This window comes from Pelodiscus sinensis, chromosome 2 (genome assembly GCF_049634645.1).
Source record: "Pelodiscus sinensis isolate JC-2024 chromosome 2, ASM4963464v1, whole genome shotgun sequence".
Lineage (NCBI taxonomy): Eukaryota > Metazoa > Chordata > Testudines > Trionychidae > Pelodiscus > Pelodiscus sinensis.
Genome location: NC_134712.1, coordinates 175,546,149 through 175,561,607, shown reverse-complemented (window position 1 = coordinate 175,561,607; position 15,459 = coordinate 175,546,149). Strand labels below are relative to the sequence as shown.

The following is a 15,459-nucleotide window of genomic DNA, read 5'->3' as shown; positions in this document are numbered from 1 at the left end:
CGCCTGCGCCCGCGCCACGGTCCCACGCCCCCAAGGCCGACCCCCAAGCCCGCGCCGCGCCCCCACGCCGCCCTGCCCCGCACGCTGCCGCTACGGCGCCTCGCCTGCACGCACCCCGCCGGGGCGGCCCGCAGCCCACCCGCGCCCCGCTTTGCTGGCGGCTCCTGGCGCTCCCCGCGCGCTCGCGCCGCCCCGGGGACGCCCGCCCCTCCGCCGGCCTCGCGCCCGCCCCGGGGAGGGGGGCCGGGAGGGGAACGGGAGGCCGCCCGCGACGGGCCCCCTCGCCTCGCCCCGCCCCGCCCCGTCCCGGCAGAGGCGGGCTGGGCCGCCCCCTCGAGCCCCGGGGCCACCCGCCGCCCGGCCTCCCCGGGCACGAGGGCCGCCTCAGGGCAGCAGCGGTCTCTCTGGCTCCAGTTTTAGGGGGCCGGCTGCCAGAGGCCGGGGAGGCGTGCTGGCGAAGGGCTTCCCCGAAGCCGCTACCCCCAAAGCCCCGCCCCCTTTCCCCCGGGGCGGCGAGCCTTCTGGCTTCCCCTCCCGGGCAGACCGGGGCAGCAGGCGGCCAGGCAGGCAGGCAGGCAGGCCTCGGGCCCGGGGCGCCCCTTCGGCCAGGCGGCCTGGCGCTCCTGCTGCCGCCCGTCGCCGCGGCAGGCGCCGGTCGGGGAAAAGGAGACGGGGCCGGGGGCGGGCCGCTGCCGGGGCCAGGCTGTCCGTTAGGCGCGGAAGGCTCGGCGCCAATGGCCTAGGAAAAAACCGAGGGCCTGAAACAAATACAGAGCTGACTCGAAAAGGAGCAAACTGCTCGGTCAGAGGTACGAATTCGCTACGTGGCCGTAGAGTAGGCACAGGGGCACACCTCGAAGAGCAGTTCAATGCGAGGCCTCTTTAAGGGTTAGTCCGCCGACAAGAGACGGGGCTGGAAGATGCCTTAGACACAGGCGCGCGCGCGCGCACTCCGGCACGCAGAGTGCCACGGGCGGCTGCGGTGGGGAACGGGGAGGGGGGCTGGAAGGCGAGAGGAAAAGGACTTTGGGGCACCCCGGCTGGCCCGGGCGGGGAGCCGATTGGTGGCGGCAAAAGCGCGGGCGCCCTGCGGGGGGAGGCCTGCCGCCCGAGGCGGCAAAAAGCCTACAGCACCCAGTATTCCCAGGAGGTCTCCCATCCAAGTACTAACCAGGCCCGACCCTGCTTAGCTTCCGAGATCAGACAAGATCGGGCGTGTTCAGGGTGGTATGGCCGTAGACGTTGATGCCTGCCGCTGTGCCTGCCTTTAAAGCAAGCCCGCGCCCCGCCTCCGCCGGCTCCGCGCCGCTCTCGCCTGCCCCTGCTCGCCGCGGGACTCCCGCCCCCTCGCCCCCTCTGCCCGGGCTTACCAGAGGCTTGCCACAAAAGTACCCGACGCGCTTGCCATCCCAGCACAATCTACACGGCATCGGATTTACAAAATACTCCACGTTTACATTTTCTCCGTTATATTTTCTCAAATTTCTTTCCCACACAGAAAAGCTCAAATGCCGGACTGTCCGCTGCAAAACCGCACACCTGGCAACCCTGCCCCTGCCCCGCTCGCACCCGCCTCCTCCTCAGCCTTTCCCCCCAGAGCCCCACATGCTCCCGCCACCGCTACCCCCTCGCCACGCAGGCTCTCCTTCGCCCGCGCCACGGTCCCACGCCCCCAAGGCCGACCCCCAAGCCCGCGCCGCGCCCCCACGCCGCCCTGCCCCGCACGCTGCCGCTACGGCGCCTCGCCTGCACGCACCCCGCCGGGGCGGCCCGCAGCCCACCCGCGCCCCGCTTTGCTGGCGGCTCCTGGCGCTCCCCGCGCGCTCGCGCCGCCCCGGGGACGCCCGCCCCTCCGCCGGCCTCGCGCCCGCCCCGGGGAGGGGGGCCGGGAGGGGAACGGGAGGCCGCCCGCGACGGGCCCCCTCGCCTCGCCCCGCCCCGCCCCGTCCCGGCAGAGGCGGGCTGGGCCGCCCCCTCGAGCCCCGGGGCCACCCGCCGCCCGGCCTCCCCGGGCACGAGGGCCGCCTCAGGGCAGCAGCGGTCTCTCTGGCTCCAGTTTTAGGGGGCCGGCTGCCAGAGGCCGGGGAGGCGTGCTGGCGAAGGGCTTCCCCGAAGCCGCTACCCCCAAAGCCCCGCCCCCTTTCCCCCGGGGCGGCGAGCCTTCTGGCTTCCCCTCCCGGGCAGACCGGGGCAGCAGGCGGCCAGGCAGGCAGGCAGGCAGGCCTCGGGCCCGGGGCGCCCCTTCGGCCAGGCGGCCTGGCGCTCCTGCTGCCGCCCGTCGCCGCGGCAGGCGCCGGTCGGGGAAAAGGAGACGGGGCCGGGGGCGGGCCACTGCCGGGGCCAGGCTGTCCGTTAGGCGCAGAAGGCTCGGCGCCAATGGCCTAGGAAAAAACCGAGGGCCTGAAACAAATTCAGAGCTGACTCGAAAAGGAGCAAACTGCTCGGTCAGAGGTACGAATTCGCGATGTGGCCGTAGAGTAGGCACAGGGGCACACCTCGAAGAGCAGTTCAATGCGAGGCCTCTTTAAGGGTTAGTCCGCCGACAAGAGACGGGGCTGGAAGATGCCTTAGACACAGGCGCGCGCGCGCGCGCACACTCCGGCACGCAGAGTGCCACGGGCGGCTGCGGTGGGGAACGGGGAGGGGGGCTGGAAGGCGAGAGGAAAAGGACTTTGGGGCACCCCGGCTGGCCCGGGCGGGGAGCCGATTGGCGGCGGCAAAAGCGCGGGCGCCCTGCGGGGGGAGGCCTGCCGCCCGAGGCGGCAAAAAGCCTACAGCACCCAGTATTCCCAGGAGGTCTCCCATCCAAGTACTAACCAGGCCCGACCCTGCTTAGCTTCCGAGATCAGACAAGATCGGGCGTGTTCAGGGTGGTATGGCCGTAGACGTTGATGCCTGCCGCTGTGCCTGCCTTTAAAGCAAGCCCGCGCCCCGCCTCCGCCGGCTCCGCGCCGCTCTCGCCTGCCCCTGCTCGCCGCGGGACTCCCGCCCCCTCGCCCCCTCTGCCCGGGCTTACCAGAGGCTTGCCACAAAAGTACCCGACGCGCTTGCCATCCCAGCACAATCTACACGGCATCGGATTTACAAAATACTCCACGTTTACATTTTCTCCGTTATATTTTCTCAAATTTCTTTCCCACACAGAAAAGCTCAAATGCCGGACTGTCCGCTGCAAAACCGCACACCTGGCAACCCTGCCCCTGCCCCGCTCGCACCCGCCTCCTCCTCAGCCTTTCCCCCCAGAGCCCCACATGCTCCCGCCACCGCTACCCCCTCGCCACGCAGGCTCTCCTTCGCCCGCGCCACGGTCCCACGCCCCCAAGGCCGACCCCCAAGCCCGCGCCGCGCCCCCACGCCGCCCTGCCCCGCACGCTGCCGCTACGGCGCCTCGCCTGCACGCACCCCGCCGGGGCGGCCCGCAGCCCACCCGCGCCCCGCTTTGCTGGCGGCTCCTGGCGCTCCCCGCACGCTCGCGCCACCCCGGGGACACCCGCCCCTCCCGCCCTCCGCCTGCCTCGTGCCCGCTCCATAGACACACACGCACACACTCACACACACAGAGTGCAACAAGCGTCTGTGGTGGGGAAGGCGGAATGTGCAACAAGGTAGAGAGATTCTGTATTAGTAGATCTTAATGCAGGATCTGACTTCACGGCTATGTCTAGACTGGCATGATTTTCCGGAAATGCTTTCAACAGAAAAGTTTTCCGTTAAAAGCATTTTCGGAAAAGAGCGTCTAGATTGGCACGGACGCTTTTCCGGAAAAGCACTTTTTGCGGAAAAGCATCCGTGCCAGTCTAGACGCGCTTTTCCGCAAAAAAGCCCCGATCGCCATTTTCGCGATCAGGGCTTTTTTGCAGAAAACAAAGGTGAGCTGTCTACACTGGCCCTTTTGCGCAAAAGGACTTTTGCCTGAATGGGAGCAGCATAGTATTGCCACAAAAACACTGACAATCTTACATGAGATCGTCAGTGCTTTTGCGGCAATTCAAGCGGCCAGTGTAGACAGCTGGCAAGTTTTTCTGGAAAATCATCCTATTTTCTGGAAAAACTGGCCAGTCTAGACACAGCCCTCTTGAATTGGGTTTTTTCTATTGTAAAGCAGTTAGGTTGCATTTGCGACTAAGGATTATGTGGATAGGCCTATCTCATAACATTTGCATGATTACTTTTCAAAGACAGTTTACATAGGTGTCAATGGCTCACGTAATGGAAAGAAAAAGGATTCTTTTAAGAAATTTTTTGGATTTTTGTAGATATCTGAAGACTCTGATCATTTTTTTAAAATATCCTGTGTTACCAATTTATACATGGTAAATTATTAAAACTGGAAGAACTTTGCCATGGATCTGTTTATTTATTTGGCCTTTTAATTAGAGATGGATTCCAGACAAATGATTTCCATTACATTTTAGAATTTGTTTGGGGAGGGGAAATAAGGCCGGATCTTTTCTATATGGTATAGTTCTGGCTCTTATGATTCAATGGGTGTACTAGTACTCTATGTTCTCTCTGGGGCTACAGGGATGCTGGCCATCAGAGGATCCTTTACCCCTTTCCCAAGGCTCCCTCACCTCCACCCCCCATCCCAGGAGAAGTGGGCTGGACTGCCTCCTCATGCCCAAGGCCACAAGCACCAAACTTCCCACTTACTGGTCTTCCTGGGCACAAGGGCCACCTTAGAGCAGCAGCAGCCTTTCTCCCTCAAGTGGGTCAGCTGCCAAGGCTGGGAGGCATGCTGGGAAAGGGCTTCCCTGGAGCAACTACCCTACGGCTACGTCTACACTGCACAGTTATTTCAGAATAAACTATTCCGGAATAGTTACAGTATTCCGAAACAGCTTATTTCAAAATAGCATGTCTACAATGCAAAGAAGCTTCAAAATAAGTCAGAGGCAGGATTCCCTAATGTAGATGTGCTATCTCAATTTAGAGCCCCAGAAGGAATAACTGAGAATGGCCCTAGTGAGGGGCTACTTCAAAATAGCAGAAGAGGAGCGCTTACACATGCCTTATTTTGAAATAGCTATTTCGGAATAGGCATTATTTTTTGTAGACATAGGTTTACAGAAGTCGGAATAAGCTGTCCATTATTTTGAAATTATTTTGATATAATGGAATTGCTGTGTAGACGTTATTCCGAAATAACTTTGCTGTGTAGACACATCCCTAAAAGCTTCCCCCAGTGCGGTGAGCCTTGTGCTTTCCCTCCTAGCCTCCTGCTCCCAGCAGCGTGACCGATAAGGATGTTAAATTTAGGTTAACTGACTAACTGAATAGTCAATGCAATTTGCACCCCAGGGGTGTTGCTACGTTGCAAAAGCGAAAGTGCTGATGGGAGCACAGAGCCAGCCGGGAACTCAAGCAGTCCCCCACTCCATGGGTTCCACCCTAGGCTCCACGCAGTGCTGCTGCTTTGAAACTCCACGTGTAGCCTGGGGCCAGCTAGGGAGTCCCCAGCTGGCTCGGGCTGCACGCAGTGTTTCAAAGCAATAGTGCTGTGTGGAGCCCAGGGTCTGGCACAGGGCTTCACGTGGCCTGCCATTTTGAAGCACCCTCTCCTCTCCCCTCCCCATCCCCCCCGCCTCGCTGCCTCTTTCTCATAGAGGCAGCAAGTGGGGAGAAGCAACTAGTCAACTAGTGCATTTGCTTATCGGATAGTTGACTAGTCATTCACATCCCCAGTGCAGCAGGTGGGCCAGCAGGCAGTCCTTGGGTGCATAGCGCCACTTTGGCCAACTGGCCTAGCACACCTGCTGCCACCTGTTGCCAGACCAGGCACTGATAGAAGAAAACCAGAGGGGGCTGGAGCCTGGTTCCCAAAGTCCTTGTGCTGCTTTGTTCACAGGGCTTCCCTGAAGCAGCTACCCTAAAGGCCTCTCAGACTGTGCGCCCTCTTGACCCTGACCAAGGTCCCTCTTCTGACCCAAAATCCTGGGCAAGCAATAGACAGTGGTAGTCTTACCACACGGAGATGGTGTTGTTGCCTTAGGGTGCAGCTACGCTGTACCGTTATTCTGAAATAGCAATGCGAGCATCTACATAGCAATGCCGTTATTTCAAAATAATATTGAAATAATGGGTAGCTTATTCTGACTTCTGTAAACCTCAATCCATGACGAACAACTCCTTTTCTGAAATAGCTATTTTGAAATAATCGCAGCATTCATGCTCCACGGCTGCTATCTTGAAAGTTATTCCTCTCCTGTGCCTCCTGGGGCTCTAAATCAAGATAGCACCCACATTAGGGCAACCTGCCTCAGACTAATTTTGAGGCATCCCTGTAGTGTGGACGCTCTCTTTTGAAATAAGGTGTTTTGGAATATAGCTTCTGGAATGGCTCATTGCGAAATAAGCGTGCAGTGTAGCCATGTCCTTAGATGCTGAATGGGTGAGATGGGATTTGTGTGTGTGTGTTTATTAAAAGATTGGATTCGAGATAAAACTGCAGGGCACCTCCCAAAACAATTTCAGAAACTCCACCTCAAAAACGGCACCGAATCAATGAGCCATGCCTTTGGCAAACTAAAAGAAGACAAGCAAAGGCAACGAATACCCACTTGCGAGCCCCAAAACACAGAGTGCAACGTCTATCAGCGACCCCCATAAATCCTGTCCCTTCCAAAGGACAAAAAGGAGCGGGACGGACTCAAAAGGCCTTTGCCGGCAGGAGCAGCAGTCAGGCGGGCGCCTCTTCCCCTCCCGCCCATGCCTGGCTCTGACACGCCACCTCCTGCGCGGATTGACAGGCGCGCTGCTTTCTCCCCTTCCCCCCGCAGGCGCTTGGCGCGGGGGCGGGCCAGTGTCCTCCCCGCAGGATCCTGCCCGGGCTGGGAGCTGTGCGGGCCGGACGGGGTGCAACGCTGGCGGCGGGCAGGATGGGCGGCGAGCGGCCGGGAGTGGCGGGGCTGCTGCTCGGGCTGCTGCTGCTGCTGCTGGCGGGCGCGGGGGCGCAGTACGAGCGCTACAGCTTCAAGAGTTTCCCCCGGGACGAGCTGATGCCGCTGGAGTCCGCCTATCGCTACGGGCTGGACCAGTACAGCAGCGAGAACTGGCCCGAGAGCGTCAGCTACCTGGAGATGAGCATGCGGCTGCACCGCCTGCTGCGGGACAGCGAGGCCTTCTGCCACCTCAACTGCAGCGCCGCCCGCCTGCCGCCCCGCGGCTCCCCGGACCGCTTCGCCGGCTTCCCCGAGCTGCGCCTCTTCGCCGACGTGCTGCACCGGGCGCGGTGCCTCAAGCGCTGCAAGCAGGGGCTGCCCGCCTTCCGCCAGTCCCAGCCCAGCCGCGAGGTGCTGGACGAGTTCCAGCAGCGAGAGCCCTACAAGTTCCTGCAGTACGCCTACTACAAGGTGAGCCCCCCGCTGCTCCCCCCCCAGGACCCCCCACCCCGCCTCCGCCATGCACTCAGCCCCCCCCGCCCCCGCCTTGTTGTACACCGCGTGCTCCACTGCCTCAGTGGCCTGCTGCCCTGTCATACCCCCCATGCCTGCCTCACTGCCCCCCAGAGTCCCCCTGCCTCGTCATATCCCCAGTATGCGTGGTACACTCACTGCCTCCCAGTGCCCTGCTGGCACCCATCTTGCTTCCCCCTGTTTCCCACTGCCCTGTCTCACACCCAGGGACTCATGGTCCTTCATGACTTATTGCCTTGCCATACACCCAATTGCCCATCCATGCTGTACTTTCTTATCATACAACCACTAGCCCTGTTACATAACCATTTCCCCTCCTTTGCCCCCAGACCTGCTGCCCCCTCAGATTCCAGGGCACCCTCTGTCCCTCAGTGCTCCCATTATACACCCAGGCTATGTCTACACTGGCGCGATCTTGCGCCAAGCTATGCAAATGAGGCTAAGCGTGGCATATCTGAGCCTCATTTGCATATCTAATGAGCTGCCATTTTTGCAAAAGAGGCTCTTGCGCAAGAAGGAGCTGATTATTTTCAGTGTAGACAGCTCCTTCTTGCACAAGAGCCTCTTCCGCAAAGTGGCGGCTCATTAGATATGCAAATGAAGCTCGTCAATATTCCACACAGCCTCATTTGCATAACTCTGGCGCAAGATCGCTCCAGTGTAGATGTAGCCCCAGTGTCCTCACACCTATTGGCGTCTCTGCCCCATCACACATTCTGTGGCCCCAACTGGGTGCCTATCTCACCCACAGTACCCCCACTGCCATCCACCCATCACAGACCCACTGCCCAATCGCACTCTCAGTGCTGCTTAACACCCTTATCATACTGCTACATTACACTAGGGATGTTAAAATGCATTTATTTGTGTAAAATGCTGAAATTTTCAGCAGTTACGTTTACATGCAGCTGGGAGACAGGAGCTGGTGCTAGTGAGAAGCCAGCTTTTAAGCCAGCTCCCCACCAGCACCAGCTCTGGTAGTAGGGTTGCCAGATGTCCGGTATTAGACTGGACAGCCCAGTATTTGCACTTTCTGTCCGGTAAAAAAACAAACAGAAAATACCCGACGTGTAAAATGTTTTTCTCTGACGGAAGGCGGTTTGGGACATTCTTCCTCGGTCTGGTGGGGGGGCGGGGCGGAGGGAGTGTGTGGGAATTTAAAGGGGCTGTGCTTCTTTTTTTTTTTTTTTGTCAACAAAGTTTTGGTTCTTTTTTCTTTTGTGCTTGACCAAATTTTTTTCCCGCCATGTATAATATTTTTTGTGAAACTATCTGGCAATCCTATCTGGTACTCCTGCCCTGCTGTTTCTGTATCCTCACAAGCACTAGTTTGCACCTTCCTCCCCCCTCGCTTGCAGGCCCTCCATGGGAACCAGCAAGTACAGGGAGCTGGCTTAAAAGCAGACTCCCCATGTGTACTGGCTCCAGCCTCCCCCAGCCCTCCCCCAGCACTGCTGCCTCTGTATCAGCACAGGGGAGAGGTTGCATGTAATGAGACAGTTAACGGATGAGCCCAAGTTCATCGTGTGGGTACATGTTAACATCCCTACATGACACACATCCTGCTTGCTGCTCTGTCATGCTCTCACCACCCTACACCCAGTTAGTGCCCCAACCCCATCATACTTTGTGCCCATTGCCTCCCTGACCTTGTCACACATCCCAGGGCTTGCTGCCCCTGCATCCCATTACATCCCCCCACCTTATACCAGTGTAATTTTCCAGTATAATGTCTACTGCACCCTTTCCCCAAACAGACACTACTTGCACTCACATCCCTCCTTGCCCATTTCCTATTTTATGTACTCCACTCTGTATTTCAGTTAAGGATGTTAAGGACTAGTCGACTAGTCAAATGCTTATCGGCAGGGCTCGCCGAGCGGCGGCCAGCCCTGCTTGCCAGCCACGCAGTTCTACGCTCTGCGCATGTGCAGATCGTCGCTCTGCGCTGGCTCTTCCAGGGTGTAATCTACTCGCCACGGGCAAGTATATTACATTGTTTGTCGAGCCCTGCTTATTGGATAGTTGACTCAACTAGTCTATCCCTGCCCCCCCACTGCCTCTATCAGAGGCAGCAAAGCGGGGGAGGGGAGGAGGAGGGAGTACTTCAAAGCAGCAGCACTGCACAGCTGATCCAGGGCTCCTGCTTTCAAAGCAGTGCTGCACAGAGCTGATCCCGGGTTTCATTCAGCACTGCCGCTTTGAAACACCCCAGCGACACTTTAAAGGGGCAGCACCGCACAGCTGAGCCCAGGCTCTGTGTGGCACTGCCCCTTTGAAATGCCACTGCAGTGTTTGTGTGGAGCCTGGGGTCAGCTGGGAATTCCCCAGCTGAGTCCGAGTTCCAGCGCAGCACGCAGAGCCTGGGGTCATGTGGGGTGTCCCCAGCTGATCCCAGGTTCTGGGGAAATACTGCACGGAGCCTGGGATCAGCTGGGGAGTCCCCAGCTGACCCTGGGCTCCGCGTGGCATTTCAAAGTGTCTGCACAGTATGGAGCCTGGGGTTAGCCAGAGACTCTGAGTCATCTGCTGACTCCAGGCACCAGGAGGGAGCTTCTGCTTTGAAATGCACAAGAGCCCCCGCTGGGGACTCTTGTACGTTTCAAAGCTGGCACGCCACCAGCAGTCCGGAGTCAGCGGGACTTCCCGTTGGCCCCGGGCTGTACACGGAGTTCCGCCTTCCTCCTTTGAAATGTACAAGAGCCCCAGAAAGAAGGAATGCAGAAGTGCCTATCAAAATTCCATCAACTACTCACCATGTAAATTGATATTTAACATCCTTAATTTCAGTATAATGCTGCACCTCCCTCCCCCATATATTCCTTCCTCCAGGATTTCCAGCCACTTCATCGTACACCTCATTGTGCCACTCCCCCCTCTCTCTATTTGGGTTGCTTCCTCCCTATTGCCTGTCCTGTTCCCCATATCCAATCACCTTCTTCAAGGTAATAGTGCACCACCTATCCATTATCTCCCCACATATATCCTACAGGCTTTTTGTACACCCCAATTTACAATATATACCCTTTATCCTACTTATTACACCCCAGCCTTAGTAAACTGCCTTTGCCAGGACATCCCTTCCTACAGTCTATTGCATCATCTCTTTCTTCGTGGCCTTCACCCAGGTCATCCCATTCTAATTCACAATGCCTTCCCAGGCTAAGTAAACTTCAAATATTATAGTCCTCTCATATGTTTTCCCCCGTCTCCCATCAGATTATCCCACCCTAATCCCCACAATTATCTTCTCCCACAGGTTCTCCTGCTCCATGTCTCACTACCCCACCTACATGTTATCTTTCCCATTGGCTCCCCCAGCCAGCCTGCCCATTGCCCCACTCTCTGCCTTCACTGTGTCATCTCACCCCCAAGTCCTGCAGCCCACTCCTTCCTTATGCTCCCATCTCATGTCCCTATAATATATACCAGCTCTCATCACAACACTGTGTTCCCTCACTCTTCTCCAAGTCATCTCACCTCTGTGCCTGCCTTACACCACTCAGCTCTTCTCTCCCCAACTGCCCCATTGTATTGTTGCTGGAATTCTGTGCCACTACACACGCAGAACTTGTGCAGAACTCATTGCCGATTTTTATTTTTCATGCAAAATTTATGATTTCCCACCCTCTTGTACATGTCCCTGGTGTCCCCTCAACTCAAGCTAGGCAATACAGCAGGCTCAGGCCTGGTGCTAAACCCAAAGGGGGCAGACAAGCAACTTTCCAGGCTCTCATTGTCTTTGCTGAATACAGTGAGAGCTGGGACATTCACATTTTGCCCTGTGTTGGGCAAGATGTGGCCATTTCACATTTCCTGGAGATCACATTCAACCCCTGATGAGCTGCCCATTGTGTGGTGGGGGCAGCTATAGCAGTGTAACTGGAGCTGCAGCAGCCATAGAGAGGCACTTTTCAACTGGCCCAGCTTCAGTGAGAGACTTATGCTGCTATTATACCAGCTCCCCCTTGCAGCCCCATGCTGCTGCCTCAATATCAGAGGCAGCAGCGCAGGGCAGCAGGCAGCTCCTCAGGAGCCAGTGCATGCCGTGAGGGGAGCCTGCATATAACCAGGCTCATTAGTTAACTGTTTACAGGGTTACACTTTCACATCCCTAATATAAGGCCTTAGTAAGTCCTTTATAAGATACAAGTTGCAGGACATGAGGCATCAAATACATCTTTTCAAAAGTGAGTTAGTAGTACATACTCACTCTTCTAATTCCCAAATCAATATATACCTGACCATACCAGTTCTAATTTATTCACCTGCCCCAATCCACACTTGCCTTCACCACCCATTTGCTTTACAGAGTATGCAGTCTTTATAAAGTTACTTGTGATCACGATAGCAAGCATGCCTGGGACATAAAATGTTTATATATAAAGTATTCAGTAAATTCCTAGGGAACATATCAGTGCCTTAACTTCAGCAACAAAAGTATGTGAGAAATCATTTGAAGAATGTATTCTAATTTGTTTTTTGATTCAGTCATCAGCTGTAAGAGCGTTACATGGCTTATGCGTTCTAGGAGTCTTACAACTATAAATCACTGCAGGCCCAACAAACGGTTTCTTAGCTGAAGGGTTTTGTTAAGGAAGGAATGTTTCTTTTATTTTCTCTATAACACCACTGTTGGGGAAACTTTGGATGAAAATTTTCAGGTCACTTAGTATTTATTCATGTGTGTGTAGAAGAGAAACTTTGCCACGTCTTAGATCCTGGAAGCAGACATTCTTATTCCTGCATGTGCTCCTTTGAAAGACATGGTTTGTTTTTCTCATTTCTGCTGAGTTTACTTTCTTCAGTAGGCGTACAACTCTTTTAAATGTGGTACACTGAGATCAAAAACAAATTATAGACTAAGAAAAGAGAAATAAATATCAACCAAACCAGCAAACAGGTTTGAAGAGTAAAGTAAAAGACAGGAAGCATAACTGGACATTTGACGAAAGTGCAGCTAAGTTTATTCTTGGCATTTGCTCTGCCTGGTCTTATTACACACACACAATATGTGAAGAAGGCTATTGATAACATTCCAGCTACTTGACAGTTGTCGCTTCACAGAAGCTAGGATATACTTAAGGGTGGGACTGGCTGTTTTGTGCTCTTTATCCTCTTATTTTAACCAGTGTGAATTAAATGTTTAGTTCTATAAGCAAAAATATTGGAGTTTTGTACATGTTTGTTTTGGGATATTTATATATTAGAGCAGTGGTTCCCAAATTGGGTCAACCCAAGTAAGCTGCTGATGGGCCCATGCTGCTTTATTTACCTACAGTGTCTGTCAACTCTGAGCCTGCAGCTCAGACTGGCTGTTGTTCACTGTTTCCTACCCCCTTTCCCTCCCCCTTTCCCACACTGATTCATGTGGGGATATTTCTGGCTGTTCCCCTTTGTCAGGGAGCAAGAGGAAAGTTGAAAGTTTGCTGCATTCCTTACTCTACCATGTTTAGCACAGGGGGCAGACAAACCTGGACCTCTTCCCGGAGGGGAGGTATGTGTACCTTTCCCCTGGCTATGCCCACTGGAACTGCAATAGCCATAGTGCACATCTACACAGCAAGCCCTTATTTTGACTCCCATAACCCTCATTTCAAGAGTAAGGGAAGTCGAAGGAAGAGTGTTCTTCCTTTGACTTCCTGCTGTGTAGACAGCGCCAAAAGCCAAATTAAGCTATTTCGACTTCAGCTACTCAGTTGATGTATCTGAAGCTGCATATTTTAATTCAACTTTTGACCTGCAGTGTAGAGGTGCCCATAGAGAGGTGCTTCTCACCTGGCTCTGCTGCAGTGAGAGGGAGCTGGGGTAATGCTCTGCCTGGGGAAAGCATTCGTACTGAACCCTCATCTCCAGCCCCACCTCGCAGCAATGATTTAAATGAAGCATGTACATTTTCGTTTTATTTTCCAAAAAGACAAAAATTAATTGAGTTAAGGATCTGAGCAATGCCTGGTAAATCTTCTAGTAAGTATTATAAACAGGGCTCGACAAATAATGTAATCTACTCAGCCATGGTGAGTAGATTACAACCCAGAAGAGCCGGTGCAGAGCGATCTGCGTGGCTGGCAAGCGGGGCTCGCCGCCGATTGGTGAGCCCTGATTATAATTATATTTGCATAAGCTACTAAATGCATTATGAAGAGCCCACTGGACTGTGTTGGCCAGGATCTTTGCTTATTATTAGTTTGGGGAGAAAAACCCATGATGGGTGAGAATTACTAGTTAATCAGTTAAACCTCCACATCCCTACACCACACCACACAGTTTTGTTGAAAAAGAACATTGGAGGCAATTCCTCTTCAAATCTGCACAGAAAATAGTGTTTAATGTGTGTTTTATTCTGCTTATTACAGAGTTAAATTTGCTTCTCTTTATTTAAATAACAGTTCTTTTTGTTGGGTGTTCACCACTAAATCTACACTTTGGTTCCTTTACCTGGTCTGTTAGACTATGGCTACACTACGAATATTTTCCAGAAGAGGAAATGCAAATGGTATGCTCATTTGCATATTTCACACTCTCATTTGCATATTCTCTTCTGGTCCTTTTTGCGGAAGAGGTTTTTGCGCAAAAAAGTGCTGTGTAGATGACACCTTTTTGTGCAAAACCCCTCTTTTGTGCAAGATCCCTTTTTCCTCAGAAAAATTTCCTCTTCTGGAAAAAATTCATAGTGTAGCTGTAGCCTTACATGGACATCCTGATTATGGAGTTATATTGCTTTGCATGCAGAGTGAAAAGTCCCCAGAGGTCATTTATCAGTTCTACCAAGTGACAACAAGTATATATACAATAAGATGTAAGGAAAGCTGGCTGACAAATATCAGATAACTTAGAAAAGCAGCTTTTCCAGTAAGTTTGTTCTCCTCCTTGCTTAGGCTAATAATCTTCCAAAAGCCATTGCAGCAGCTCACACATTTCTGCTGAAGCACCCAAATGATGAGATGATGCAGAGGAATATGGCTTATTACAAGAGCATGCCTGATGCCGAGGAGCATATAAAAGACTTGGAGACAAAGTCATATGAGGTAAGTTCTCTACCTGCAGTCTGCTCTCATTGTATACTATACCTCCATTGACTTTCTCAATGCATTAGATTAAAGATTTTCATTCTTCTGTATAATCTTGCTCTCAACTCTTATCTTGCCTTCCATTCCATTCCCTCTCATCTTCTTACTTGTTTGCAATTCTCTGTTAAATCCTGTTATGTTACCTTTTGTGCCTGTGGCAGTCTCCTTTTTCTCATCTGCCAAAAATCTTCTTTCTCCTGTAACAAATCCCTTCCTATAATTCATCTCAAGATCTCTTTCTCTCTCTCACCTCATTACAATAAATGTAGCTATACCACTTGCACATCAGTGTGAAAGCTTGTTCCTTTTGACATGGAACTTTATTCCTGTGGATATGTCATCCACTTAGTTTACAGTAAACCATGAAGTCCTAGCAGCCTTTATATATGTGCAACCTGAGGGTCAGATCCTACTAAGATTTAACCACACGAGTAATTTTGTGCATATGAGTAGTGAACTCAACAGGACTAAATAAGTATGCCAAGTTATTCAGGTGTGTAAGTGCAGGATTAGGGCCTAAAACAACTAGGAATACATCTACAGTGCAAAGACAACCCGTAGTACTGAGCCCAGGTAAATTTACTTGGGCATTGGCTGCAGGGATAAATATAGCAGTGTAGTTGGTCCCACTTGGGCTAAAGCAGAGCCTCCAAGACCTTCCCCCTTTGTCACATTTCAGAGCCTAGGTTCCAGCCCAAGCTGAAATTCATGTTGCTTTTATTAGCTTTTAGCCTGAGCCCCGCGAATGGACCTGGACTCTGAGACAGAGTGATGCAGGTTTTTCTTTGCAGCACAGACATATCCTAGACCAGCAGTTCCCAAAGACTGATCCATGGACTGGTGGTGGGCCGCAAACCCCTGCCTGCCGGGCTGCAGCATTCTGCCAGGCCATGCCCCCAGCTGCTAATGAGCCCCACCCACTGGGGAGCTCCATTCCCTACAAGGTTTGCGCCTGCACGCACACTAAAAATTCT

At 53.7% G+C, this 15,459-nt stretch overlaps 1 protein-coding gene and 2 non-coding genes across 3 annotated transcripts in view; 1 reads left to right on the top strand and 2 right to left on the bottom strand.

Annotated features, from left to right (window-relative positions):
* Positions 1 to 1,122: 1,122 nt before the first annotated feature.
* LOC142827460 (5S ribosomal RNA) lies at positions 1,123 to 1,241 on the bottom strand. Its single transcript, XR_012902187.1, has one exon. It is a non-coding gene; the product is annotated as a 5S ribosomal RNA (ribosomal RNA).
* Positions 1,242 to 2,768: 1,527 nt separating this feature from the next.
* On the bottom strand, positions 2,769 to 2,887 carry LOC142827459 (5S ribosomal RNA). The gene has a single exon (XR_012902186.1). It is a non-coding gene; the product is annotated as a 5S ribosomal RNA (ribosomal RNA).
* A 3,806-nt stretch (positions 2,888 to 6,693) lies between these two features.
* CRTAP (cartilage associated protein) overlaps positions 6,694 to 15,459 on the top strand; it is a 36,129-nt gene continuing 27,363 nt past the window's right edge. Inside the window, exons 1-2 of the mRNA XM_075921842.1 lie at positions 6,694 to 7,352; positions 14,294 to 14,443. Of these exons, the coding sequence (XP_075777957.1) occupies positions 6,879 to 7,352; positions 14,294 to 14,443 (624 nt within the window). The 5' untranslated portion in view covers positions 6,694 to 6,878. The remainder of the gene's footprint in view (positions 7,353 to 14,293; positions 14,444 to 15,459) is intronic.